This window comes from Phalacrocorax aristotelis, chromosome 6, assembly GCF_949628215.1.
Source record: "Phalacrocorax aristotelis chromosome 6, bGulAri2.1, whole genome shotgun sequence".
In the NCBI taxonomy this organism is placed as follows: Eukaryota; Metazoa; Chordata; class Aves; order Suliformes; family Phalacrocoracidae; genus Phalacrocorax; species Phalacrocorax aristotelis.
This window is the reverse complement of record NC_134281.1, coordinates 24108654-24136593: the sequence shown is the minus strand read 5'-3', so window position 1 is coordinate 24136593 and position 27940 is coordinate 24108654. Positions and strand designations below refer to the sequence as shown.

General features: G+C 57.4%; 2 protein-coding genes across 2 annotated transcripts; both read left to right on the top strand.

The window, feature by feature from the left end:
• Positions 1-251: 251 nt before the first annotated feature.
• On the top strand, positions 252-4422 carry LOC142058811 (uncharacterized). Its single transcript, XM_075096676.1, has 6 exons — positions 252-925; positions 1017-1115; positions 1976-2083; positions 2491-2553; positions 2988-3162; positions 3702-4422. The coding sequence occupies exons 1-6, from the start codon at positions 778-780 to the stop codon at positions 3904-3906; spliced, it is 798 nt and encodes a 265-aa protein (XP_074952777.1). The 5' UTR covers positions 252-777; the 3' UTR covers positions 3907-4422.
• Positions 4423-8685: 4263 nt separating this feature from the next.
• On the top strand, positions 8686-12411 carry LOC142058812 (uncharacterized). The gene is made up of 6 exons (XM_075096677.1): positions 8686-9368; positions 9460-9558; positions 10419-10526; positions 10934-10996; positions 11431-11605; positions 12145-12411. Exons 1-6 carry the CDS (start codon positions 9221-9223, stop codon positions 12347-12349), a joined length of 798 nt encoding a protein of 265 aa, XP_074952778.1. The 5' UTR covers positions 8686-9220; the 3' UTR covers positions 12350-12411.
• The last annotated feature ends 15529 nt before the right edge of the window (positions 12412-27940 follow it).

Below are 27940 nucleotides of genomic sequence, written 5' to 3'. Positions count from 1 at the left end.
ATGGCCACCACCCACCACCTCCTCCTCATCCTCCTCCTGGTGGCCCTGCATGCCAGGGTTACCCAGGCTGCTCCGTGGCAAGCACTGGAAGCAGGTAAGCAGGCAGCGCTGGTGCAGCCTTTCACAGGCCAGCGGGCTCTTCTCCCCAAGAAGCGTGGGTGATGGTTTTTTTCCCTCCAGAGCTTTAGCGAGGGTCACCTCTCTGTGTGTTTGTGTGTGTGTGTGTGTGAGAGAGCTCTCCCAAGAAGAAAGCCCCAAAGGGCCGTATGTTGGTCCGGCTGCTCCTCAACGGGTGTTGCACATGGCCTGCAAAGAGTGTCTGAAGAGCTGCAAGGAGCCAGCCAAGACGTCCCCGGGCCCCTCTGCAGCTTTGCCACTCCCCACCTACATCTGGCTCCCACCTTGTTACCTGACCCCCTTCCAGTGCCTGCAGTTCACAAAGGCAGAAGTGGATCCCAACATGCGATGGAAACATTTCTCATCTGTGCTTGCTTCTAGGCGAGGGGCGTGCCAACAATTATCCAGCTTCTCGCCTCGATGTTGGTTTGGAGACCTTGGGGCATCCTGGAGGTAAGGTCTCGGTGTCCCTTTCCTTGAAAGAATTAACATTGACACTGTGGCAAGAGTTTATTCGTGTGCCATTTTCCTGAAGGTCCTCTCAAAGTCAAGAGCTTCCTGACCTCTTGGCCTCTTCCTGTCCCCGAGCCTGAGAGCAATCCCACAGGTAAGGCAGTGGGAGGAGGGAGCAGTCACCTTTTAATCTTCTTGCCATGCAAAATGCAAGCTGCTCCTTCCGTGGCCAATGATGCGCAGACAACAGGTGACGGAGGCTTCTCTGGGTGTTTAGTTACAGACGTGCCCGTAGGGAGGACTTTTGCAGCTCCTCGGCTGGATGCTGTGCTACAGCGCGGCTGGCATCGCAGGGGTGAGTGGTCCGTCTCCGCTGACCTTGCAGGCTAAGCACTGGTTGCCTGTAATTTATTCCTGTGAAATTGCACCAAATGCTTTCCCTGAAGGTCCTCCAAGAGCCAGGTACCAAGCTGAAGGAGGGAAAAAGTCCCCGGAGCCATCGCATGCCCTAAGGCAAATGCTGGAAGAACTGGAGAGAGGACACGGTGGGTGTCTTTCGCTCTGCCTTAGCCGTGAGATGTGACAACCGGAGGTTTTACATACAAGTCTGGGCACGCTGTAGCCTGCGCAGCGGGAAGGGATTGATCAGGGCCTCGCTGCAGCGACGCTGGGTTTCGCACCTTGCAGGTGCTGGCAAGCCATAGAGATGGTGCAGAGCCTTTGCTGCCTGTTGTGCTTCAGGCCGAGCGCCAGAGGCAGCTGCAGTCCCAGCTTGCCCAGCACAGCTCAGAGGCGGCTTGTGCAGATGTCGCAGGCAGATTGGAGGGCCTGGCGCGTGCTGCACTTGTGCTCAGCACGCGCGCAGTGCTGCTTGCCCACTGAGAGCCGGTTCCAGGCACGGGCAAGGTCCCAAGCAGTGCTTCTTGCCCTTTCCTAGTGCTGGAGGTCGGGCGGAGATGCTGACTCAGTGGGCTTTCTGCCTTGTGCTCGATTTCCCATCTGCAGACCGATAGCTGGGATGGGACGAATGTGACCGTTGCTGGGGCTTACAGGGAAGGGCAGGAGGGCCTTGCATAGGAGCCCTGCTCAGAAGGGCTGTTTCCCCAGCTGGCCTGTCTGCATCTTCTTCCCATCCTCTTTGAAGGAAGGCATTTAGCATCACCTTACCATCTCCCAAAAACACACTACGTGCAATGCGAACCAGGAGATCGCGTGCAATTTCCTGGTCTCCCAGCAGGTCAGGCCTGGCTGTTGTTTGGACTAGTGACTAGGCGCAGCCCCAAAAGCCCCGGCGATTTGTCTAAACCTTATTGCCATGTCTTTGAGAAGCACTGCCTCCCAAAGATGCCACCTCCCTGATGGGAAGGGTTCCAACTAATCCAACTGTCCCGCTTGCTTTCTCAAGGGACGGACCGAGAGGCTGCGCAGAAGGAGGCGTTTTTGGAAGGAAGCAGTGGCTCCCTGCCAGCCTCTGCTGAAGAAACAGAGGCGATGCAAGCCAACGGCATGCCAGGTAATTGCTGTCCCGTGGTCAGGCGGTGTCACCCATTGGGATCGCTATGTGTCAGCAGGCTCCTCCCCCGGTGCCGGCTCTGGCACGACACAGCAGCAGCCAAAGATGAAAGGGTTTTGGGTTCGAGGCATCGGGAACACGTTCCGCAGACGGTGGGAAACGTGACTCTTGCACAAACGTACCTCCCGCTGTGGCTGCATCCCAGTGCTTGCCGTGAGTCCCCTAGAGGCCCAAGGCACAAGAGCAGTACAGAGCGGGCGGGATCCCTCCCATGCATGAGCTGAGGTCCAGAGCGATGCCCTGACTCCCCGACTGGGCAGGGCCTCAGAGGGAACCTCCCCGTCCTCCTGCACCTGCTGTGCCTGAGCCGTGCCGAGGCTTTACCTGTCGTCTCTGCTTTTTGCCAGGGCTGTCAAAGGCCGGAGGAGACCACCATGGCAGCGTATATGAATTTTTCCGCACAGACTCAGGTACTGAGCAGTCTCGCTGGGGTCCCTAAGCGGGAGACATGTCCCAAAACCTGGGAGCGGCTGCAGGTGGTGCCCATGCTGGAGAAGAGGCAGAAGGGGAGAGCAAGGCTCAAGAGTCTCTTGAGAAGGCCTGACTCGGTCCCCACGGGGTGTGGGGGCTAGCCCGCAGAGAGGCAGGGAGGGTTGCGGGTGCCCCTCCCTGCTGCAGGGATAGCTTTCGTCCGAGCGACTGCTCAAGCAGCTGCGCTCCCCCGCCGTGCTCTCCTGACAGCCGCCTGAGTTTTGGTCGGCGGGACAGCCTGTCCCAAAGGGTGGGAGTGTGCCTCCAGGCACCAGCACTGGGGGGAAACAGAGACCTTCCTGGCCATATCAAATGTGCCGTGGGCTTACTTGCGGTGCACAGGACGGGCTAACGTCCCACATTGCTCCTCCAGGTGTGGCTGGCGAGACAATCCCAAGCGTTTCCAACCCCCAGAGCACCGCAAGTTTTTTCTGTCCCCAAGATGTGCGAAGGCGCTGTATGATAGGCACAGCAGCAGTCGTGATTTCCGTGCCACTTGCAACAGCGTTGTGCTATGTCATGATCCGACGGCGGAGAAATAGAAGACGGTGAGTCATTCATTTCCTCCCCCCCCCAAATGCTTCCTTCCATGGCTGCTCGTCGTAGCCACGAAGCATTCCTAGTCAGGCTGCTGTGGAGTGGTTGGTTAGTTAGGGGTTGGCCAAAAAACTCTGCTGAGGTTTCTGCTGCTGTCAGATGCTTTAATTGGCATCTTGACTCCTGGGCCTTTGTCTCGAGAGCCCGCTCTCACTGGTGCCAGTGTCAGCTCAAACCGACCCTGCCTGGACAAGAGCAGCCCCAGGAGCACCAGGCATAGGCAAAGCAAGGTCAGGGATGAGAAATAGCAGGGGCGAGCTTGCCCTAGAAAGCAAGACGTGCACTAGCGCCCGCTCCTGACCAGCAAAGCTGCCCCGAGGAATGCCCCTGCTTGCCGGGGCCATGAGGTGCAGGTGTCCACCTCGGCCAAGGTGTGCCGGCAGCTCAGCCCGTGCTGGGGAGCCTTGCCAGCTCAGGGCCGTGCTGTGGATTGGAGAGTCCCTGTGCCCCATCTGCAGCTGAGGGCCTCAGCAGCCTCCTCTCTCCACAGGCATGCCTCTGCAGCTTCAGAAGCCCGCCGGGAAACCAGCAGATACCCCTCGCGCCCGCAGAGCCGGACCCGCCGGCCCAGCACCCCTGAGAGCTGGACCCAACGCCAGCGGCCGCCACTTGTGCATGGGAAACCGGCACGCCCGCCCTCCCCACGGCCCCCCCGCCCCCCGAGCCCGATGGTCCGGCCCCCCAGCAGGGGCTGAAGGCAGCCCCGCCAGGGGAGGGCTTGGGGGTGCGCTGACAGAACCCCCACCAACAGCTTCAGGGATCAGCCGTTTCTCTACAAATAAAGAGGGACAGAGCTGGCGCACAAGTCTCCAGTGGTACAAACAGCAAACCCCGCGAGGCACCAGCACCGACTGAGCTCCGCAGCCGGGTGCAGCCGCGGATGCCCACTGTGTCGGCAGGCAGGAGCCAGGCGCGGGGCTCCTCTGGCCAGCGGCGGGGCCCCGAGGGGCTGGGGCAGCCCACGGCCATGGCCAGCAACACCAACCTGACCCACACGCGGTGCGGGAGGCAGTGACGGGGGCCCAACCTGGCCAGTCGCATGGACCAGTGAAGGTCCGTGGGCTGAGGGAACGATTGTTGCAGCGGGATCATCTGGCCACAGCTGACCTCCTCAGATGGCATACCCAGGAAAAGGGGGAGCCATCAAGAGCACCTCCAGGGACACAAGCCTGACAAGCAAATGTACTGGAGGCAAAACAAAGGTCCTCACTAATTAATGCGCCCTTGATGGGCCCTAATTGCTGGGCCACCACCACCAATTGGGGGTGCTGCAAAGTGTCTCCACACTTGGCTGGCTGAGCCTGCTGTTAAGAAGCTCCCTGAGCCAGGCTTTTACTGCCTTGGCAGTAAGAAAGTGGTGACCACCCCGCTGCTTGAAAGGCTGCCCTGAGGCATTTGTAAGAGTTCAGCTGTGCCGCCCAGGCTGCGGCCACTGTTCACAGGACACCAAAGCAAACCACACACTGACAACCAAGGCCCTTCGCTGGTGCAGATCAGGCACTCTGGGCGGGGTACAACAGTAAGCACGTGGCTTTTTCGACTTAAGGGAGGCTGGGCCCGCTCTTAGTTCCAAGGCCTTGGCTTAGATCGCAGTTATTATTGCCATCAAGGTGTAAAAGTGTTGAGGGGGAGAGGGTTTTAACGCTTCTCCTCCAGAAGCCTGGATGATGGTTTTGCCCTCCAGTGCTTCAGCGCGGGCTCCCCCTCTGTGCGTGCGAGCTCTCCGGGTCAGCGAGCCCAAGGGGCCGTACGTTGGTCCGTCCGCTCCTCAACAGCTGTTGCACATGGCCTGGAAAGAGTGTCTGGAGAGCTGCCAGGAGCCAGCCAAGAGGTCACCAGGCTCCTCCGCTGCTCACCAGATTGGTGCTGTAGGTCACAGGGGCACGGGAGAGCACACAGGGGAAGTATCACGTGCTGGCCTTGCTCCAACGTGCCACCCTGGGCTTTGCCCACTGGCAAGAGACCCTAGGCTAGGCCGACTTTGGGTTTGATGCCACCCTCCTGTTGAGAGAACAGCAGGACTGCGGTCTTTCTTTCCCCCATTTGTCACAGACTCGTTGATAGCATGCAGGTGACCTAACTTCAGACACCTGAGCTACTGCCAGCTGCTCCAGCCCCCTCATCATCATCTTTGTGGCCCTGCTCTGCACCTGCTCCAGCAGGTCCGTGTCTTTCCTGTGCTCTTTATTACCACCGTACACCCCGCGGGATAAACACCAGGGGAGAACTGCAGCTGAAGTCAGTGTAACAGGAAAGACCCGGCCTGCCTCTGTGCAAAAGACAAGAGCAGAAAGGGGAAATTGGCCAGCACCCTCAGTCAACACTGAGCACGAGAGCTGGCAGAAGATGTGGTGAGACAAAGGGCTCCCTCCCAGTCCCTTAAAAGGGTTGCCAACTCCCGTTTTATGGGAAATGGCCGGGTTTCCCTCATGAATTCCTCATGACGCTCCTCCGGGGTCTGTGTCGGGAGATGGAGTGACACCGTACGACGTGGGAGCCAGCGGATGTTAGGGGTGTGAGCCCAAATCCATCAGCGCTGAACCGAGCCTGCCACCATGCAGGGAGCTGGGCTCAGAGCTTGATCCGTGGGGCCGCTGCCCCCACCGCTCAGGCTCCCAGGCCTGAGCTGATGGCTGCAATTAGGGATTGCTTCTTGACAACGCTCCTCCTTGACACGGGAGCCCAACTATCAACGGCACATAAGGACACTTAGCAAAGGACAGCCTCCACTGAGCAAACGGTGCCTTAGCATGTAACACACCACCAACTTGTAGTTAAAAGGATGCCAGTGTCTGTTCAGGACCGCACGATGACTTTCCAGGGTTACTTGCTTGGGGCGGGACGCTCCAGCCCTCACTGGGAGCTGTCACACTCTTTCTCAGGTTATTTCCATTTTCCTTCTGGAGGGCCAAAGAACAGAGGATAAAAAAAACTCCCCAGCAGGCCAGGGCTTGACCAAAGCCCGTGGAGAAGTAGTCCCAACACTCAGCTAGTCAGCCTGCTAGGAGAACATGACGAGTTGGGCATAAGCAGGCAAGTCTTTCATTTTGGTTTAATTTGTGGAGGTGGAGGGACCAGGCACTCTCAGGCACTAAAGTTAATGCAAGTTCTGCTCCACTCCACCCAAAACAGCTCCAAGCAATACTTCTTCCTCTGCCACACGCTTTCAGAGGCAAAAGACATTTGGCTTATCCTAACACATATTTCGCATTCAGATTGACTCGGTCTTTGCAGTCGATGCTCCCAGCACCCTGAATTGTAGCATCACAGAATGGTTTGGGTTGCGAGGGACCTTTAAAGGCCATCTAGCCCAACCCCCCCTGCAATGAGCAGGGCCATCTGCAGCTACATCAGGCTGCTCAGAGCCCCGTCCAGCCTGACCGTCAATGTTTCCAGGGATGGGACAGCTACCACTTCCCGGGGCAACCTGTGCCGGTGTTTCACCACCCTCAGCGTAAAAAATGTCTCCCTTATATCCGCTCTGAATCTACCCTCTTTTAGTTTAAAACCACTACCCCTTGCCCTGTTGCAATAGGCCCTCCTAAAAACTCTCTCCCCATCTTACAAGCCCCCTGCAAGTACCAAGAGGCCGCAAGGAGGTCTCCCCGCAGCCTTGTCTTCAGTTGGGCTGAACAACCCAACTCCCTCGGCCTTTCCTCATAGGAGAGGTGTTCCAGACCTCTGAGGGTCACTTTTGTGGCCCTCCTCTGGACCCGCTCCAACAGGTCCATGTCTTTCCTGTGCTCAGGGCTCCAGAGCTGGACACAGTACTGCAGGTGGGGTCTCACCAGAGCAGAGCGGAGGGGCAGAATCACCTCCCTCCACCTGCTGCCCACCCTTCTTTTGATGCAGCCCAGGATAACATTGGCTTTCTGGGCTGCGAGTGCTCATTGCCGGCTCCTGTGCAGCTTTCCATCCACCAGTACCCCCAAGTCCTTTTCCACAGGGCTGCTCTCAATCCCTTCATCCCCCAGGCTCTGTTGATACCGGGGCTTGCCCCGACCCTGCAGGCGCAGGACCCTGCACTTGGCCTTGTTGAACCGCGTGATGTTCCCATGGGCCCACTTCTTGAGCTTGCCCAGCTCCCTCTGGATGGCACCCCATCCCTCAGGCGTGTCAGCCGCACCACTCAGCTTGCTGTCGTCTGCAAACTTGCTGAGGGGGCACTCGATCCTGCTGTCTATGCCATTGCATTGATGAAGATGTTAAACAGTACTCGTCCCAGTACAGAACCCTGAGGGACACCACTCGTCCCTGATCTCCATCTGGACACTGAGCCATTGACCATGACCCTCTGGATGAGACCATCCAGCCAATTCCTTATCCACCAAGCAGTCCATCCATCAGATCCATAGCTCTCCAATCTAGAGAGAAGGATGATATGGGGGACCGTGTCAAAGGCCTTTTGGAAGTCCAGCTAGATGACATCTGTAGCTCTTCCCTTGTCCGCTGATGTAGTCACTCCATCATAGAAGGCCACTAGGTTGGTCAGGTGGTATATACACACCCTGTGCTCTCCTGGCTTCCCTTTGCATGTCAAATAATTGGAGAGAGTACTCTTCTGTTTCAGGGATTGACTTTGCTCTTTCAGGAGCCTGACAGAGCGTACTCCCTTAAATTTCACATGAAGAAGGAATGGAAAAGTCAAGGCTTCATCTTTGGTGGAAAACAAAAGTGACTCGTTAGCCCTGGGGTCCCCCAAGGCACCAAACTGGGCTCCAGCCTGGAAGCTGCCGACGGAAGGGGATCTTGCACTTGTCTTGAGACTGAAATAGCTCACTCTTCAGCCTCACGAGCTGTTGCTAACAGACCCCAAGGAGGTCAGAAAGCCCTTGGCTGTGGCTTCTGGTTGTTCTGGGGGACTGTGAACTCCTTGCTGCCCCTGTGACAGTGCCCGGAAAACAGAGCAGAGCCATGGGCTCAGCCCCGGCTGGGCCTGTGTCCCAGGCCTTGGACAGAGCTGCCCGACGGGAGGTGCTCCCCTCCCAGAGAGGGCAGCTCCCCTGGCTGTGCTCCAGCGGCTCTCCACGAGCGCCCCGAGGGCCATCCCCACACAGGCTCGGCCAGGCCGTGAGGTCACAGCGAGGCTGTGACATCACAGAGCCCCACAGTGCTGTGCTGGCTATAAATACTGACCGCTCAGCCCCCGGACACATCTGCAGCGACAGCAGCGGCAGCAGCGACAGCAGCGGCGGCAGCAGCGACAGCAGCGGCTGCGGCAGTGGCAGGACCATGGCCACCACCCACCACCTCCTCCTCATCCTCCTCCTGGTGGCCCTGCATGCCAGGGTTACCCAGGCTGCTCCGTGGCAAGCACTGGAAGCAGGTAAGCAGGCAGCGCTGGTGCAGCCTTTCACAGGCCAGCGGGCTCTTCTCCCCAAGAAGCGTGGGTGATGGTTTTTTTCCCTCCAGAGCTTTAGCGAGGGTCACCTCTCTGTGTGTTTGTGTGTGTGTGTGTGTGAGAGAGCTCTCCCAAGAAGAAAGCCCCAAAGGGCCGTATGTTGGTCCGGCTGCTCCTCAACGGGTGTTGCACATGGCCTGCAAAGAGTGTCTGAAGAGCTGCAAGGAGCCAGCCAAGACGTCCCCGGGCCCCTCTGCAGCTTTGCCACTCCCCACCTACATCTGGCTCCCACCTTGTTACCTGACCCCCTTCCAGTGTCTGCAGTTCACAAAGGCAGAAGTGGATCCCAACATGCGATGGAAACATTTCTCATCTGTGCTTGCTTCTAGGCGAGGGGCGTGCCAACAATTATCCAGCTTCTCGCCTCGATGTTGGTTTGGAGACCTTGGGGCATCCTGGAGGTAAGGTCTCGGTGTCCCTTTCCTTGAAAGAATTAACATTGACACTGTGGCAAGAGTTTATTCGTGTGCCATTTTCCTGAAGGTCCTCTCAAAGTCAAGAGCTTCCTGACCTCTTGGCCTCTTCCTGTCCCCGAGCCTGAGAGCAATCCCACAGGTAAGGCAGTGGGAGGAGGGAGCAGTCACCTTTTAATCTTCTTGCCATGCAAAATGCAAGCTGCTCCTTCCGTGGCCAATGATGCGCAGACAACAGGTGACGGAGGCTTCTCTGGGTGTTTAGTTACAGACGTGCCCGTAGGGAGGACTTTTGCAGCTCCTCGGCTGGATGCTGTGCTACAGCGCGGCTGGCATCGCAGGGGTGAGTGGTCCGTCTCCGCTGACCTTGCAGGCTAAGCACTGGTTGCCTGTAATTTATTCCTGTGAAATTGCACCAAATGCTTTCCCTGAAGGTCCTCCAAGAGCCAGGTACCAAGCTGAAGGAGGGAAAAAGTCCCCGGAGCCATCGCATGCCCTAAGGCAAATGCTGGAAGAACTGGAGAGAGGACACGGTGGGTGTCTTTCGCTCTGCCTTAGCCGTGAGATGTGACAACCGGAGGTTTTACATACAAGTCTGGGCACGCTGTAGCCTGCGCAGCGGGAAGGGATTGATCAGGGCCTCGCTGCAGCGACGCTGGGTTTCGCACCTTGCAGGTGCTGGCAAGCCATAGAGATGGTGCAGAGCCTTTGCTGCCTGTTGTGCTTCAGGCCGAGCGCCAGAGGCAGCTGCAGTCCCAGCTTGCCCAGCACAGCTCAGAGGCGGCTTGTGCAGATGTCGCAGGCAGATTGGAGGGCCTGGCGCGTGCTGCACTTGTGCTCAGCACGCGCGCAGTGCTGCTTGCCCACTGAGAGCCGGTTCCAGGCACGGGCAAGGTCCCAAGCAGTGCTTCTTGCCCTTTCCTAGTGCTGGAGGTCGGGCGGAGATGCTGACTCAGTGGGCTTTCTGCCTTGTGCTCGATTTCCCATCTGCAGACCGATAGCTGGGATGGGACGAACGTGACCGTTGCTGGGGCTTACAGGGAAGGGCAGGAGGGCCTTGCATAGGAGCCCTGCTCAGAAGGGCTGTTTCCCCAGCTGGCCTGTCTGCATCTTCTTCCCATCCTCTTTGAAGGAAGGCATTTAGCATCACCTTACCATCTCCCAAAAACACACTACGTGCAATGCGAACCAGGAGATCGCGTGCAATTTCCTGGTCTCCCAGCAGGTCAGGCCTGGCTGTTGTTTGGACTAGTGACTAGGCGCAGCCCCAAAAGCCCCGGCGATTTGTCTAAACCTTATTGCCATGTCTTTGAGAAGCACTGCCTCCCAAAGATGCCACCTCCCTGATGGGAAGGGTTCCAACTAATCCAACTGTCCCGCTTGCTTTCTCAAGGGACGGACCGAGAGGCTGCGCAGAAGGAGGCGTTTTTGGAAGGAAGCAGTGGCTCCCTGCCAGCCTCTGCTGAAGAAACAGAGGCGATGCAAGCCAACGGCATGCCAGGTAATTGCTGTCCCGTGGTCAGGCGGTGTCACCCATTGGGATCGCTATGTGTCAGCAGGCTCCTCCCCCGGTGCCGGCTCTGGCACGACACAGCAGCAGCCAAAGATGAAAGGGTTTTGGGTTCGAGGCATCGGGAACACGTTCCGCAGACGGTGGGAAACGTGACTCTTGCACAAACGTACCTCCCGCTGTGGCTGCATCCCAGTGCTTGCCGTGAGTCCCCTAGAGGCCCAAGGCACAAGAGCAGTACAGAGCGGGCGGGATCCCTCCCATGCATGAGCTGAGGTCCAGAGCGATGCCCTGACTCCCCGACTGGGCAGGGCCTCAGAGGGAACCTCCCCGTCCTCCTGCACCTGCTGTGCCTGAGCCGTGCCGAGGCTTTACCTGTCGTCTCTGCTTTTTGCCAGGGCTGTCAAAGGCCGGAGGAGACCACCATGGCAGCGTATATGAATTTTTCCGCACAGACTCAGGTACTGAGCAGTCTCGCTGGGGTCCCTAAGCGGGAGACACGTCCCAAAACCTGGGAGCGGCTGCAGGTGGTGCCCATGCTGGAGAAGAGGCAGAAGGGGAGAGCAAGGCTCAAGAGTCTCTTGAGAAGGCCTGACTCGGTCCCCACGGGGTGTGGGGGCTAGCCCGCAGAGAGGCAGGGAGGGTTGCGGGTGCCCCTCCCTGCTGCAGGGATAGCTTTCGTCCGAGCGACTGCTCAAGCAGCTGCGCTCCCCCGCCGTGCTCTCCTGACAGCCGCCTGAGTTTTGGTCGGCGGGACAGCCTGTCCCAAAGGGTGGGAGTGTGCCTCCAGGCACCAGCACTGGGGGGAAACAGAGACCTTCCTGGCCATATCAAATGTGCCATGGGCTTACTTGCGGTGCACAGGACGGGCTAACGTCCCACATTGCTCCTCCAGGTGTGGCTGGCGAGACAATCCCAAGCGTTTCCAACCCCCAGAGCACCGCAAGTTTTTTCTGTCCCCAAGATGTGCGAAGGCGCTGTATGATAGGCACAGCAGCAGTCGTGATTTCCGTGCCACTTGCAACAGCGTTGTGCTATGTCATGATCCGACGGCGGAGAAATAGAAGACGGTGAGTCATTCATTTCCTCCCCCCCCCAAATGCTTCCTTCCATGGCTGCTCGTCGTAGCCACGAAGCATTCCTAGTCAGGCTGCTGTGGAGTGGTTGGTTAGTTAGGGGTTGGCCAAAAAACTCTGCTGAGGTTTCTGCTGCTGTCAGATGCTTTAATTGGCATCTTGACTCCTGGGCCTTTGTCTCGAGAGCCCGCTCTCACTGGTGCCAGTGTCAGCTCAAACCGACCCTGCCTGGACAAGAGCAGCCCCAGGAGCACCAGGCATAGGCAAAGCAAGGTCAGGGATGAGAAATAGCAGGGGCGAGCTTGCCCTAGAAAGCAAGACGTGCACTAGCGCCCGCTCCTGACCAGCAAAGCTGCCCCGAGGAATGCCCCTGCTTGCCGGGGCCATGAGGTGCAGGTGTCCACCTCGGCCAAGGTGTGCCGGCAGCTCAGCCCGTGCTGGGGAGCCTTGCCAGCTCAGGGCCGTGCTGTGGATTGGAGAGTCCCTGTGCCCCATCTGCAGCTGAGGGCCTCAGCAGCCTCCTCTCTCCACAGGCATGCCTCTGCAGCTTCAGAAGCCCGCCGGGAAACCAGCAGATACCCCTCGCGCCCGCAGAGCCGGACCCGCCGGCCCAGCACCCCTGAGAGCTGGACCCAACGCCAGCGGCCGCCACTTGTGCATGGGAAACCGGCACGCCCGCCCTCCCCACGGCCCCCCCGCCCCCCGAGCCCGATGGTCCGGCCCCCCAGCAGGGGCTGAAGGCAGCCCCGCCAGGGGAGGGCTTGGGGGTGCGCTGACAGAACCCCCACCAACAGCTTCAGGGATCAGCTGTTTCTCTACAAATAAAGAGGGACAGAGCTGGCGCACAAGTCTCCAGTGGTACAAACAGCAAACCCCGCGAGGCACCAGCACCGACTGAGCTCCGCAGCCGGGTGCAGCCGCGGATGCCCACTGTGTCGGCAGGCAGGAGCCAGGCGCGGGGCTCCTCTGGCCAGCGGCGGGGCCCCGAGGGGCTGGGGCAGCCCACGGCCATGGCCAGCAACACCAACCTGACCCACACGCGGTGTGGGAGGCAGTGACGGGGGCCCAACCTGGCCAGTCGCATGGACCAGTGAAGGTCCGTGGGCTGAGGGAACGATTGTTGCAGCGGGATCATCTGGCCACAGCTGACCTCCTCAGATGGCATACCCAGGAAAAGGGGGAGCCATCAAGAGCACCTCCAGGGACACAAGCCTGACAAGCAAATGTACTGGAGGCAAAACAAAGGTCCTCACTAATTAACGGGCCCTTGATGGGCCCTAATTGCTGGGCCACCACCACCAATTGGGGGTGCTGCAAAGTGTCTCCACACTTGGCTGGCTGAGCCTGCTGTTAAGAAGCTCCCTGAGCCAGGCTTTTACTGCCTTGGCAGTAAGAAAGTGGTGACCACCCCGCTGCTTGAAAGGCTGCCCTGAGGCATTTGTAAGAGTTCAGCTGTGCCGCCCAGGCTGCGGCCACTGTTCACAGGACACCAAAGCAAACCACACACTGACAACCAAGGCCCTTCGCTGGTGCAGATCAGGCACTTTGGGCGGGGTACAACAGTAAGCACGTGGCTTTTTCGACTTAAGGGAGGCTGGGCCCGCTCTTAGTTCCAAGGCCTTGGCTTAGATCGCAGTTATTATTGCCATCAAGGTGTAAAAGTGTTGAGGGGGAGAGGGTTTTAACGCTTCTCCTCCAGAAGCCTGGATGATGGTTTTGCCCTCCAGTGCTTCAGCGCGGGCTCCCCCTCTGTGCGTGCGAGCTCTCCGGGTCAGCGAGCCCAAGGGGCCGTACGTTGGTCCGTCCGCTCCTCAACAGCTGTTGCACATGGCCTGGAAAGAGTGTCTGGAGAGCTGCCAGGAGCCAGCCAAGAGGTCACCAGGCTCCTCCGCTGCTCACCAGATTGGTGCTGTAGGTCACAGGGGCACGGGAGAGCACACAGGGGAAGTATCACGTGCTGGCCTTGCTCCAACGTGCCACCCTGGGCTTTGCCCACTGGCAAGAGACCCTAGGCTAGGCCGACTTTGGGTTTGATGCCACCCTCCTGTTGAGAGAACAGCAGGACTGCGGTCTTTCTTTCCCCCATTTGTCACAGACTCGTTGATAGCATGCAGGTGACCTAACTTCAGACACCTGAGCTACTGCCAGCTGCTCCAGCCCCCTCATCATCATCTTTGTGGCCCTGCTCTGCACCTGCTCCAGCAGGTCCGTGTCTTTCCTGTGCTCTTTATTACCACCGTACACCCCGCGGGATAAACACCAGGGGAGAACTGCAGCTGAAGTCAGTGTAACAGGAAAGACCCGGCCTGCCTCTGTGCAAAAGACAAGAGCAGAAAGGGGAAATTGGCCAGCACCCTCAGTCAACACTGAGCACAAGAGCTGGCAGAAGATGTGGTGAGACAAAGGGCTCCCTCCCAGTCCCTTAAAAGGGTTGCCAACTCCCGTTTTATGGGAAATGGCCGGGTTTCCCTCATGAATTCCTCATGACGCTCCTCCGGGGTCTGTGTCGGGAGATGGAGTGACACCGTACGACGTGGGAGCCAGCGGATGTTAGGGGTGTGAGCCCAAATCCATCAGCGCTGAACCGAGCCTGCCACCATGCAGGGAGCTGGGCTCAGAGCTTGATCCGTGGGGCCGCTGCCCCCACCGCTCAGGCTCCCAGGCCTGAGCTGATGGCTGCAATTAGGGATTGCTTCTTGACAACGCTCCTCCTTGACACGGGAGCCCAACTATCAACGGCACATAAGGACACTTAGCAAAGGACAGCCTCCACTGAGCAAACGGTGCCTTAGCATGTAACACACCACCAACTTGTAGTTAAAAGGATGCCAGTGTCTGTTCAGGACCGCACGATGACTTTCCAGGGTTACTTGCTTGGGGCGGGACGCTCCAGCCCTCACTGGGAGCTGTCACACTCTTTCTCAGGTTATTTCCATTTTCCTTCTGGAGGGCCAAAGAACAGAGGATAAAAAAAACTCCCCAGCAGGCCAGGGCTTGACCAAAGCCCGTGGAGAAGTAGTCCCAACACTCAGCTAGTCAGCCTGCTAGGAGAACATGACGAGTTGGGCATAAGCAGGCAAGTCTTTCATTTTGGTTTAATTTGTGGAGGTGGAGGGACCAGGCACTCTCAGGCACTAAAGTTAATGCAAGTTCTGCTCCACTCCACCCAAAACAGCTCCAAGCAATACTTCTTCCTCTGCCACACGCTTTCAGAGGCAAAAGACATTTGGCTTATCCTAACACATATTTCGCATTCAGATTGACTCGGTCTTTGCAGTCGATGCTCCCAGCACCCTGAATTGTAGCATCACAGAATGGTTTGGGTTGCGAGGGACCTTTAAAGGCCATCTAGCCCAACCCCCCCTGCAATGAGCAGGGCCATCTGCAGCTACATCAGGCTGCTCAGAGCCCCGTCCAGCCTGACCGTCAATGTTTCCAGGGATGGGACAGCTACCACTTCCCGGGGCAACCTGTGCCGGTGTTTCACCACCCTCAGCGTAAAAAATGTCTCCCTTATATCCGCTCTGAATCTACCCTCTTTTAGTTTAAAACCACTACCCCTTGCCCTGTTGCAATAGGCCCTCCTAAAAACTCTCTCCCCATCTTACAAGCCCCCTGCAAGTACCAAGAGGCCGCAAGGAGGTCTCCCCGCAGCCTTGTCTTCAGTTGGGCTGAACAACCCAACTCCCTCGGCCTTTCCTCATAGGAGAGGTGTTCCAGACCTCTGAGGGTCACTTTTGTGGCCCTCCTCTGGACCCGCTCCAACAGGTCCATGTCTTTCCTGTGCTCAGGGCTCCAGAGCTGGACACAGTACTGCAGGTGGGGTCTCACCAGAGCAGAGCGGAGGGGCAGAATCACCTCCCTCCACCTGCTGCCCACCCTTCTTTTGATGCAGCCCAGGATAACATTGGCTTTCTGGGCTGCGAGTGCTCATTGCCGGCTCCTGTGCAGCTTTCCATCCACCAGTACCCCCAAGTCCTTTTCCACAGGGCTGCTCTCAATCCCTTCATCCCCCAGGCTCTGTTGATACCGGGGCTTGCCCCGACCCTGCAGGCGCAGGACCCTGCACTTGGCCTTGTTGAACCGCGTGATGTTCCCATGGGCCCACTTCTTGAGCTTGCCCAGCTCCCTCTGGATGGCACCCCATCCCTCAGGCGTGTCAGCCGCACCACTCAGCTTGCTGTCGTCTGCAAACTTGCTGAGGGGGCACTCGATCCTGCTGTCTATGCCATTGCATTGATGAAGATGTTAAACAGTACTCGTCCCAGTACAGAACCCTGAGGGACACCACTCGTCCCTGATCTCCATCTGGACACTGAGCCATTGACCATGACCCTCTGGATGAGACCATCCAGCCAATTCCTTATCCACCAAGCAGTCCATCCATCAGATCCATAGCTCTCCAATCTAGAGAGAAGGATGATATGGGGGACCGTGTCAAAGGCCTTTTGGAAGTCCAGCTAGATGACATCTGTAGCTCTTCCCTTGTCCGCTGATGTAGTCACTCCATCATAGAAGGCCACTAGGTTGGTCAGGTGGTATATACACACCCTGTGCTCTCCTGGCTTCCCTTTGCATGTCAAATAATTGGAGAGAGTACTCTTCTGTTTCAGGGATTGACTTTGCTCTTTCAGGAGCCTGACAGAGCGTACTCCCTTAAATTTCACATGAAGAAGGAATGGAAAAGTCAAGGCTTCATCTTTGGTGGAAAACAAAAGTGACTCGTTAGCCCTGGGGTCCCCCAAGGCACCAAACTGGGCTCCAGCCTGGAAGCTGCCGACGGAAGGGGATCTTGCACTTGTCTTGAGACTGAAATAGCTCACTCTTCAGCCTCACGAGCTGTTGCTAACAGACCCCAAGGAGGTCAGAAAGCCCTTGGCTGTGGCTTCTGGTTGTTCTGGGGGACTGTGAACTCCTTGCTGCCCCTGTGACAGTGCCCGGAAAACAGAGCAGAGCCATGGGCTCAGCCCCGGCTGGGCCTGTGTCCCAGGCCTTGGACAGAGCTGCCCGACGGGAGGTGCTCCCCTCCCAGAGAGGGCAGCTCCCCTGGCTGTGCTCCAGCGGCTCTCCACGAGCGCCCCGAGGGCCATCCCCACACAGGCTCGGCCAGGCCGTGAGGTCACAGCGAGGCTGTGACATCACAGAGCCCCACAGTGCTGTGCTGGCTATAAATACTGACCGCTCAGCCCCCGGACACATCTGCAGCGACAGCAGCGGCAGCAGCGACAGCAGCGGCGGCAGCAGCGACAGCAGCGGCTGCGGCAGTGGCAGGACCATGGCCACCACCCACCACCTCCTCCTCATCCTCCTCCTGGTGGCCCTGCATGCCAGGGTTACCCAGGCTGCTCCGTGGCAAGCACTGGAAGCAGGTAAGCAGGCAGCGCTGGTGCAGCCTTTCACAGGCCAGTGGGCTCTTCTCCCCAAGAAGCGTGGGTGATGGTTTTTTTTCCCTCCAGAGCTTTAGCGAGGGTCACCTCTCTGTGTGTTTGTGTGTGTGTGTGTGTGAGAGAGCTCTCCCAAGAAGAAAGCCCCAAAGGGCCGTATGTTGGTCCGGCTGCTCCTCAACGGGTGTTGCACATGGCCTGCAAAGAGTGTCTGAAGAGCTGCAAGGAGCCAGCCAAGACGTCCCCGGGCCCCTCTGCAGCTTTGCCACTCCCCACCTACATCTGGCTCCCACCTTGTTACCTGACCCCCTTCCAGTGTCTGCAGTTCACAAAGGCAGAAGTGGATCCCAACATGCGATGGAAACATTTCTCATCTGTGCTTGCTTCTAGGCGAGGGGCGTGCCAACAATTATCCAGCTTCTCGCCTCGATGTTGGTTTGGAGACCTTGGGGCATCCTGGAGGTAAGGTCTCGGTGTTCCTTTCCTTGAAAGAATTAACATTGACACTGTGGCAAGAGTTTATTCGTGTGCCATTTTCCTGAAGGTCCTCTCAAAGTCAAGAGCTTCCTGACCTCTTGGCCTCTTCCTGTCCCCGAGCCTGAGAGCAATCCCACAGGTAAGGCAGTGGGAGGAGGGAGCAGTCACCTTTTAATCTTCTTGCCATGCAAAATGCAAGCTGCTCCTTCCGTGGCCAATGATGCGCAGACAACAGGTGACGGAGGCTTCTCTGGGTGTTTAGTTACAGACGTGCCCGTAGGGAGGACTTTTGCAGCTCCTCGGCTGGATGCTGTGCTACAGCGCGGCTGGCATCGCAGGGGTGAGTGGTCCGTCTCCGCTGACCTTGCAGGCTAAGCACTGGTTGCCTGTAATTTATTCCTGTGAAATTGCACCAAATGCTTTCCCTGAAGGTCCTCCAAGAGCCAGGTACCAAGCTGAAGGAGGGAAAAAGTCCCCGGAGCCATCGCATGCCCTAAGGCAAATGCTGGAAGAACTGGAGAGAGGACACGGTGGGTGTCTTTCGCTCTGCCTTAGCCGTGAGATGTGACAACCGGAGGTTTTACATACAAGTCTGGGCACGCTGTAGCCTGCGCAGCGGGAAGGGATTGATCAGGGCCTCGCTGCAGCGACGCTGGGTTTCGCACCTTGCAGGTGCTGGCAAGCCATAGAGATGGTGCAGAGCCTTTGCTGCCTGTTGTGCTTCAGGCCGAGCGCCAGAGGCAGCTGCAGTCCCAGCTTGCCCAGCACAGCTCAGAGGCGGCTTGTGCAGATGTCGCAGGCAGATTGGAGGGCCTGGCACGTGCTGCACTTGTGCTCAGCACGCGCGCAGTGCTGCTTGCCCACTGAGAGCCGGTTCCAGGCACGGGCAAGGTCCCAAGCAGTGCTTCTTGCCCTTTCCTAGTGCTGGAGGTCGGGCGGAGATGCTGACTCAGCGGGCTTTCTGCCTTGTGCTCGATTTCCCATCTGCAGACCGATAGCTGGGATGGGACGAACGTGACCGTTGCTGGGGCTTACAGGGAAGGGCAGGAGGGCCTTGCATAGGAGCCCTGCTCAGAAGGGCTGTTTCCCCAGCTGGCCTGTCTGCATCTTCTTCCCATCCTCTTTGAAGGAAGGCATTTAGCATCACCTTACCATCTCCCAAAAACACACTACGTGCAATGCGAACCAGGAGATCGCGTGCAATTTCCTGGTCTCCCAGCAGGTCAGGCCTGGCTGTTGTTTGGACTAGTGACTAGGCGCAGCCCCAAAAGCCCCGGCGATTTGTCTAAACCTTATTACCCATGCCTTTGAGAAGCACTGCCTCCCAAAGATGCCACCTCCCTGATGGGAAGGGTTCCAACTAATCCAACTGTCCCGCTTGCTTTCTCAAGGGACGGACCGAGAGGCTGCGCAGAAGGAGGCGTTTTTGGAAGGAAGCAGTGGCTCCCTGCCAGCCTCTGCTGAAGAAACAGAGGCGATGCAAGCCAACGGCATGCCAGGTAATTGCCGTCCCGTGGTCAGGCGGTGTCACCCATTGGGATCGCTATGTGTCAGCAGGCTCCTCCCCCGGTGCCGGCTCTGGCACGACACAGCAGCAGCCAAAGATGAAAGGGTTTTGGGTTCGAGGCATTGGGAACACGTTCCGCAGACGGTGGGAAACGTGACTCTTGCACAAACGTACCTCCCGCTGTGGCTGCATCCCAGTGCTTGCCGTGAGTCCCTAGAGGCCCAAGGCACAAGAGCAGCACAGAGCGGGATCCCTCCCATGAGCTGAGGTCCAGAGCGATGCCCTGACTCCCCGACTGGGCAGGGCCTCAGAGGGAACCTCCCCGTCCTCCTGCACCTGCTGTGCCTGAGCCGTGCCGAGGCTTTACCTGTCGTCTCTGCTTTTTGCCAGGGCTGTCAAAGGCCGGAGGAGACCACCATGGCAGCGTATATGAATTTTTCCGCACAGACTCAGGTACTGAGCAGTCTCGCTGGGGTCCCTAAGCGGGAGACATGTCCCAAAACCTGGGAGCGGCTGCAGGTGGTGCCCATGCTGGAGAAGAGGCAGAAGGGGAGAGCAAGGCTCAAGAGTCTCTTGAGGAGGCCTGACTCGGTCCCCACGGGGTCTGGGGGCTGGCCCGCAGAGAGGCAGGGAGGGTTGCGGGTGCCCCTCCCTGCTGCAGGGATAGCTTTCGTCCGAGCGACTGCTCAAGCAGTGTAGGGGAATAGACACGGATCGGCGACCGGAAGATCACGGGACGAGACGGAAAGATAGACTCCTCCCCATAGTAGTGGCAGGAACAGGAAGCGCAAGAGCTATATAAGCGTGTGACGCAGCTAAATAAACGGACATTTTATATCCATCATATTGATGTCTGTGCATCACTGTCCCCAGGGTGGGTAGAGCCCTGTGTCCCGGAGATATGCGGCCCAAGATAAGTTCTCCCGTAGAAGCGTACAGTTACAAGTGGTGATCCCGACGTGATCGGCGGGGCGGCTTGGCAAGTCCGCCGGGGGAAAAAATAGCTTGAGGCACGCAGGGGCGGGACGGGGAGCCGCAGGTCGGCCAGCGCGCCATGGATTCAGTCGTAAAGGTACTGAAGGTATTGGGGAAGGAATATGGTACTTCGATATCGAAGGCGCCTACCTCAAAGGCCATCCAATGGATGATTACGCAGGGGCTCATACGAAGTCCCGCAGACATATTTAATAAGGATAAGTGGGTGAGAATTAAAGAGGAGTTAGCCGAAAGGGCTATGATGGGAAAAACCCAGTACATCCAGCTCTGGGGAAAGATACACCGGTTACTACTGAAAGCTCGGGATGATCAGGGGACGTGGCGGCAGGCGCGGCGGTGCCTGCACGGTGCTACAGGCGACAGTAGCCCGGAAATAGACCCAGGAGGGGCAGTGGGGACGCAGACAGGGGCAAGCATCGCGGGGGATGGGAAAGAAAGGGAGAGTTCGGATGGAGCAGCCTGGCCAGCGACTCAGTCTGAGGCTCCCAAAGAGGTGGATCGGGAAGCGGCGGTGTTCCCTGTTGAGCCAGCAAGACCTTTGGAATGCCCCCCCCGCCCCGCATACCCCTGGGACGATTTGGCACAGGCGCGGGGAGGGTGACGTGGCAGCGGACGCAGCGGGAGTGACGGAGCGGAAGGAGAAAGATGACCAGCGCCGGAAGCAGCGCCGGCAGCGGTACCGCCCTCTGCCCGACCCTCGAGACTGGCTCCCGGGGCAACCCTTGAGATGGGAGTCGGACGAGGAGGGGGATTGGGGTGCCTGGAGGGGAGGACAGGGGGGGTATAGAACAACCTCGAGTAGCAGCGAATCAGAAATTGGGGGAGAAACCGATGCCCACATGTGGGAAGAGGGGGCAGCTTGCCTGCAGCGCGCAAAAAAGAGGCATAAGGCAGCAGGGACTCGGAGGACCAATCAGAAGGAGGGAGGAGAGGGACCGCCAAAAGGGGAGGTCCGGGGCGCTGCAGCTCCGGAGGGGTCCGCGGAGGACGTGCTGCAGCAGTTGCAGCAGGTTATGCGCGCACTAGGGGAAGTAACTCGGCGGCAGGCGGGACTCTTAACGAAGGGGGCGCCCCAGCGACAGTCAGTCGAGTTACCTAACTGGCGGCTGATAGCCAGAGATTGTAGCCTCGATGGAGTAAGGATAGAGACGCCCGGGATCTTCCCTGTCCGACTAGCTCCAGGAGGAGGGGTGGAGTGGACGCCGATAGATGCCAAGCTAGTGCGAAGTTTATGGCGAGAAATTAGAGAAAAGGGGCTGAAAGACGAAGGAGTAGGATTGCTGCTGGACGCTGCGCATGCAGCGCCGTTGACCCCCTCTGATGCTAGGCAGTTGGCGAAAGCAATATTGGCTCCCACAATGTACATACTTTGGAAGGAGGCAATGCACAGTGCCTGCCACGCCCTCGTACAGCAAGCGGTGGCAGTTCCGGGCCACCCACTGAGAGGGACCACCCTTGACCGGCTCACTGGCAGAAGTCAAGGACTGGAAACCCCGCAGTTGCAAGCAGCAGAATTAAGGGGCAGGGAGCTGCAAGCGGTAACGGAGAGTTCCCGCAAAGCGTATAGCGAAGTGGGCAGGTATGAGAAAAAAGCAGAACCTTGGCAAAAGATACAGCAAGGACTAGCAGAGCCATTTACAACGTTTTGTGACAGGTTGCAGAAGGCTATTATAGAATCAGAATTGCCACCAGCAGCCAAGGAGGCAGTCCTTATGGATTGCCTCCGAAATCAAGCAAATCCGCAAACACAACATATCCTCCGCACCCTGGCGGTGGGGGCTTCATTGGGTCAAACCATTAGGCATGTCTTGCGCCAGGAGGCGTTGAATCAGCATGGTGGTGTGGGAGCGCACATCTGCCAGAACCCTGACTGTGGAAGCGAAGAAAGGGTGATGGTGCAAGCGGCCGGGGTGGGGCCGAGATGTCACTTGTGTGGACGGCAAGGGCACTTTAAAGCTGGGTGCCCGCTAGCGGAAAGGGGAGGACGTAATGGAGGAGGAGCACACCCAGTAGGGAGGTGCTGGGCGTGTGGGAAGCCAGGACACCTGGCAAGAGATTGTCTAACCACAAAGCCGGGGAACGGCCAAAGGAGGGCGAAGCGAGGGGGATTCGCGCCTCCTGTGAGTCAAATGGCCCCCATCATGGTGCCAGCGCCAGGAGCTTGGCCCACCATAGCGGGCCAAGGGGGGGTGAAACTTCAGGCAGGGGAGCAGAACCAGCAAGACTTGCAGGTTACGGCCGCCGCGTGGCCTTGGTCATAGGCTGTAACGAGAGACCCATGGCAGCAGTGATGATTACCCTGCAAGAGCTGAGTTGCCCGGCACGGATATGCCTGGGAATGTTAGTGGATACCGGGGCAGATGTCACAGTGATGCCACTCGAACGGTGGCCACCAACTTGGCCCCTTGCCATGGGAAAGTGTATAATAGGGGTAGGAGGAGAACAACAAACGAGGACTAGTACTTGCCTTGTGAAACTCGAAGTCATGGACGAGGAGGCAGGGAAGCTCCTCACGGCCGTAGTGACCATACTAGTAGCAGATGGGGTAGCAAGCCCCTTGTTAGGGCGAGACGCCCTTTCCCAGATGGGGATCGGGTTGAAAAATTTAGCATAAGGGCCACTGCCTCAGAGGGGTTTCATCAGCACAAGTTAGTGTGGAAAACCGAACAGCCCGTCTGGGTGGAGTAGTGGCCCCTGACAACAGAGAAAACAGAGGCTGTAAGAGCTATAGTAAAACAAGAGCACGAAGCAGGGCACGTAGAGCCCTCGATGAGCCCGTGGAACACCCCTATATTTGCTATAAAAAAGAAAGATAAAAACCAATGGAGGATGCTGCATGACCTTAGAGCAGTGAATCAGCAAATGGAGGACATGGGGCCTCTCCAACCTGGCCTACCAGATCTGAGTGCTGTCCTGAAAGGATGGCGAGTCATTGTTTTAGATATCAAAGACTGCTTCTTCAGTATTCCGCTACATCCAGATGATAGAAAGAGATTTGCCTTTACTCTGCCCGCGGTGAACCGCGCAGAACCAGGTAGTAGATGGCAGTGGACAGTACTTCCGCAGGGAATGAAAAATTCTCCAGCGATCTGCCAGAGGTATGTGGCTTCTGCATTGCAGCAAGTAAGGCAACAGTATCAGGAGAGAATCTACATGATCCACTACATGGATGACGTCCTCATAGCTGCGCCCACCGAGGCGTTGTGTGAACAAGTCTTTTCAGACACCCAAAGGGGCCTTGTGGGACAGGGCCTCAAGGTAGCTGAGGCAAAGGTACAGCGAGGACCAGTGTGTGGATTTCTGGGTGCTAGATTACAAGGGGATTGCATACAAGCTCAGCCTATTAAACTTACACCTAGGGTTAAAAATTTACATGATGTACAGAAGCTAGTAGGAGCACTGCAGTGGTTGCGGACATTCGTGCGTGTCGCCGGTGAGGAGATGCAACCTTTCTATGCGTTGCTGAAAGGGACCGACCCATGGGAGCCCAGGAGTTTAGACCCTGAGGCAGTCCAGCAGTTGCAGATGATAGAACGTTGAATGCAAAAGGAAGGAGTATGGCGGTGGGACCCCCAGGAGGAATTAATTGCAGGTTGGATTCTGACCGCCGGTGGAGAATTAGGATTGCTATATCAAATATGGGCAGGGGAAGAAAAACCACTGCGATGGGTATATCAGAAGGTTCCCAAGGATGCGTTCTCCACAAAAGTCAAGGTAGCCGGGGGAATGATTTGGCGTCTGCGACGGGAAAGCAAGGGAATCTTTGGGAAGGAGCCAGATAAGCTGACAGTGCCGTGGAATGGGGAGAAATGGCGGAAGGTGGTAGAGAGCAAAGAGGATATACAATTGGCAGTATACTCATACCCAGGGAAAATCGTCACAGGCACGGTACAGAGGTGGGCCGAGACAGCCAAAGTGGTGGATTTGAGTGTGGATAGTAGAGTTTTGGATACCCCTCACCCAGGACCAACATATTTCACAGACGCTTCCTCGAAGACAAACAGAGCGGCGGTAGTGTGGAAAGAAGAGAATAGTTGGATGCGCCAGACGTATGAGGAGCAGGGTAAAAGTGTGCAGTGGCTGGAGGTGAAAGCGCTAGAGATGGCCCTGCGAAAGGATATAGATCGGCATATAAATGTGTGCACAGACTCCTTATACGTGTATAAATTAGTCATGTCCATGAAACGAGAGGGTGTACCACACACAGAAATTGCCTTGATGCTAGAGGTTGCTTTATCACAGCGAGGAGCAACTGTGACAGTAATTCACATTCGCAGTCATCAGACGGGGCCTGGACCACTGATTGAGGGGAATCGCATGGCTGATGAGGCAGCTGCGGGAGTCTGGACATTGACGGAGGCAAAGAAACTGCATGAACAACTGCACCTGGGTGCTAAAGCCTTGGCAAAGGAGTGTGGCATCTCAATAAGAGCAGCAAGAGAAGTAGTAGCCACCTGTCCTTACTGTCAGCACTCACCATTGTGGGAGGCAGGAGTCAACCCTCAAGGACTGGAAGCAAATGCTATCTGGCAGACTGACTTTACTGAATGTCCACAGTTGGCCTCCGGACGGCACCTGGTAATTACAATTGATACATATAGTGGGAGTCATCATGGTTACTCAACATCGGAAGCAGACCGCAACACACTTGACTGTGCATTGGACCACGGTAATGGCATGGCTTGGAAAGCCCACCGAGATAAAAACAGACAATGGACCATGCTTTCGGGCTCGAAGTACCGAAGAATGGTGTAAAGCTTGGAATATTGTATTAAAACACGGCATTGCTTACAATAGCACGGGGCAGGCAATAGTTGAACGCGCTCATCGCACCTTGAAAGCAAAAATAATACAGCTTGGGGAGGGGGAGAGGTATAAGGGAGCTATACCCATAGCAGCTCAGCAAACTATTTTAATGCGTGCATTATATTCGCTTAATCATTTTATACGCGGGCAGGAGCAAGTTACAGCAGTGGAGAAGCACTTTGGCAAAGCTCAAGCAGGCGAGCACTATCTGCAGGTACGAGTAAGGTTCCCAGGCAGTGAGCAATGGGAGAGAGGATGGAAACTGAGATGCCTGGGGAGGGGCTACGCTGCGGTTGAGAATGAAGGGCGCATAGAGTGGGTGCCTGCAAAGTGTGTGAAAGCAAAACTGTGCAAGGATGTACAATGAATAATCCCTTTCTGAGTTGTCTCTTTGCAGGGTCTGCTGACATGGATCCTCATGCTAGCCGTACCATTGGGAAAAGAAATGAGCTCCTTGACAAGATCGCAAGCAATATTGCAACGAGAGCGACACTGGGAAAGGGCGGCAAAAGAGAGATATGAACTGGGATTGGATAGTAATAATTGGGGGGATCTTGTTGTGTGTAGTAACCATGGTTACTTGTGGGCTGCCATTGTTATGCTGTGTTATAAGACAAATCAAAGAGCGCCTGCGAGAGTTACATGAATATAGACCTGACCGCAATATGTATCCGCTTACGCAAGTAGATTTGTAGAATTTTTCGTAGCATGGGGAGGGGGAGATGTAGGGGAATAGACAGGGATTGGCGACCGGAAGATCACGGGATGTGACGGAAAGATAGACTCCTCCCCATAGGAGTGGCAGGAACAGGAAGCGCAAGAGCTATATAAGCGTGTGACGCAGCCAAATAAACGGACATTTTGTATCCATCATATTGATGTCTGTGCATCACTGTCCCCAGGGTGGATAGAGCCCTGTGTCCCGGAGATATGCGGCCCAAGATAAGTTCTCCCGTAGAAGCGTACAGCTACAAAGCAGCTGCGCTCCCCCGCCGTGCTCTCCTGACAGCCGCCTGAGTTTTGGTCGGCGGGACAGCCTGTCCCAAAGGGTGGGAGTGTGCCTCCAGGCACCAGCACTGGGGGGAAACAGAGACCTTCCTGGCCATATCAAATGTGCCATGGGCTTACCTGCGGTGCACAGGACGGGCTAACATCCCAAATTGCTCCTCCAGGTGTGGCTGGCGAGACAATCCCAAGCGTTTCCAACCCCCAGAGCACCGCAAGTTTTTTCTGTCCCCAAGATGTGTGAAGGCGCTGTATGATAGGCACAGCAGCAGTCGTGATTTCCGTGCCACTTGCAATAGCGTTGTGCTATGTCATGATCCGACGGCGGAGAAATAGAAGACGGTGAGTCATTCATCTCCCCACCCCCAAATGCTTCCTTCCATGGCTGCTCGTCGTAGCCACGAAGCATTCCTAGTCAGGCTGCTGTGGAGTGGTTGGTTAGTTAGGGGTTGGCCAAAAAACTCTGCTGAGGTTTCTGCTGCTGTCAGATGCTTTAATTGGCATCTTGACTCCTGGGCCTTTGTCTCGAGAGCCCGCTCTCACTGGTGCCAGTGTCAGCTCAAACTGACCCTGCCTGGACAAGAGCAGCCCCAGGAGCACCAGGCATAGGCAAAGCAAGGTCAGGGATGAGAAATAGCAGGGGCGAGCTTGCCCTAGAAAGCAAGACGTGCACTAGCGCCCGCTCCTGACCAGCAAAGCAGCCCTGAGGAATGCCCCTGCTTGCCGGGGCCATGAGGTGCAGGTGTCCACCTCGGCCAAGGTGTGCCGGCAGCTCAGCCCGTGCTGGGGAGCCTTGCCAGCTCAGGGCCGTGCTGTGGATTGGAGAGTCCCTGTGCCCCATCTGCAGCTGAGGGCCTCAGCAGCCTCCTCTCTCCACAGGCATGCCTCTGCAGCTTCAGAAGCCCGCCGGGAAACCAGCAGATACCCCTCGCGCCCGCAGAGCCGGACCCGCCGGCCCAGCACCCCTGAGAGCTGGACCCAACGCCAGCGGCCGCCACTTGTGCATGGGAAACCGGCACGCCCGCCCTCCCCACGGCCCCCCCGCCCCCCGAGCCCGATGGTCCGGCCCCCCAGCAGGGGCTGAAGGCAGCCCCGCCAGGGGAGGGCTTGGGGGTGCGCTGACAGAACCCCCACCAACAGCTTCAGGGATCAGCCATTTCTCTACAAATAAAGAGGGACAGAGTTGGCGCACAAGTCTCCAGTGGTACAAACAGCAAACCCCGCAAGGCACCAGCACCGACTGAGCTCCGCAGCCGGGTGCAGCCGCGGATGCCCACTGTGTCGGCAGGCAGGAGCCAGGCGCGGGGCTCCTCTGGCCAGCGGCGGGGCCCCGAGGGGCTGGGGCAGCCCACGGCCATGGCCAGCAACACCAACCTGGCCCACACGCGGTGCGGGAGGCAGTGACGGGGGCCCAACCTGGCCAGTCGCATGGACCGGTGAAGGTCCGTGGGCTGAGGGAACGATTGTTGCAGCGGGATCATCTGGCCACAGCTGACCTCCTCAGATGGCATACCCAGGAAAAGGGGGAGCCATCAAGAGCACCTCCAGGGACACAAGCCTGACAAGCAAATGTACTGGAGGCAAAACAAAGGTCCTCACTAATTAACGGGCCCTTGATGGGCCCTAATTGCTGGGCCACCACCACCAATTGGGGGTGCTGCAAAGTGTCTCCACACTTGGCTGGCTGAGCCTGCTGTTAAGAAGCTCCCTGAGCCAGGCTTTTACTGCCTTGGCAGTAAGAAAGTGGTGACCACCCCGCTGCTTGAAAGGCTGCCCTGAGGCATTTGTAAGAGTTCAGCTGTGCCGCCCAGGCTGCGGCCACTGTTCACAGGACACCAAAGCAAACCACACACTGACAACCAAGGCCCTTCGCTGGTGCAGATCAGGCACTTTGGGCGGGGTACAACAGTAAGCACGTGGCTTTTTCGACTTAAGGGAGGCTGGGCCCGCTCTTAGTTCCAAGGCCTTGGCTTAGATCGCAGTTATTATTGCCATCAAGGTGTAAAAGTGTTGAGGGGGAGAGGGTTTTAACGCTTCTCCTCCAGAAGCCTGGATGATGGTTTTGCCCTCCAGTGCTTCAGCGCGGGCTCCCCCTCTGTGCGTGCGAGCTCTCCGGGTCAGCGAGCCCAAGGGGCCGTACGTTGGTCCGTCCGC

Excerpts from the sequence above, each read along its gene's own strand:
- LOC142058811 (XM_075096676.1), top strand. The coding sequence starts at position 778 with ATGCAAGCTGCTCCTTCCGTGGCCAATGATGCGCAGACAACAGGTGAC. Across the intron at positions 2,554-2,987 it reads ATTTTTCCGCACAGACTCAG|GTGTGGCTGGCGAGACAATC; the intron begins GTACTGAGCAGT and ends TTGCTCCTCCAG. Across the intron at positions 3,163-3,701 it reads CGGCGGAGAAATAGAAGACG|GCATGCCTCTGCAGCTTCAG; the intron begins GTGAGTCATTCA and ends CTCTCTCCACAG.
- LOC142058812 (XM_075096677.1), top strand. The coding sequence starts at position 9,221 with ATGCAAGCTGCTCCTTCCGTGGCCAATGATGCGCAGACAACAGGTGAC. Across the intron at positions 9,559-10,418 it reads AGAACTGGAGAGAGGACACG|GGACGGACCGAGAGGCTGCG; the intron begins GTGGGTGTCTTT and ends TGCTTTCTCAAG. Across the intron at positions 10,527-10,933 it reads GCAAGCCAACGGCATGCCAG|GGCTGTCAAAGGCCGGAGGA; the intron begins GTAATTGCTGTC and ends GCTTTTTGCCAG.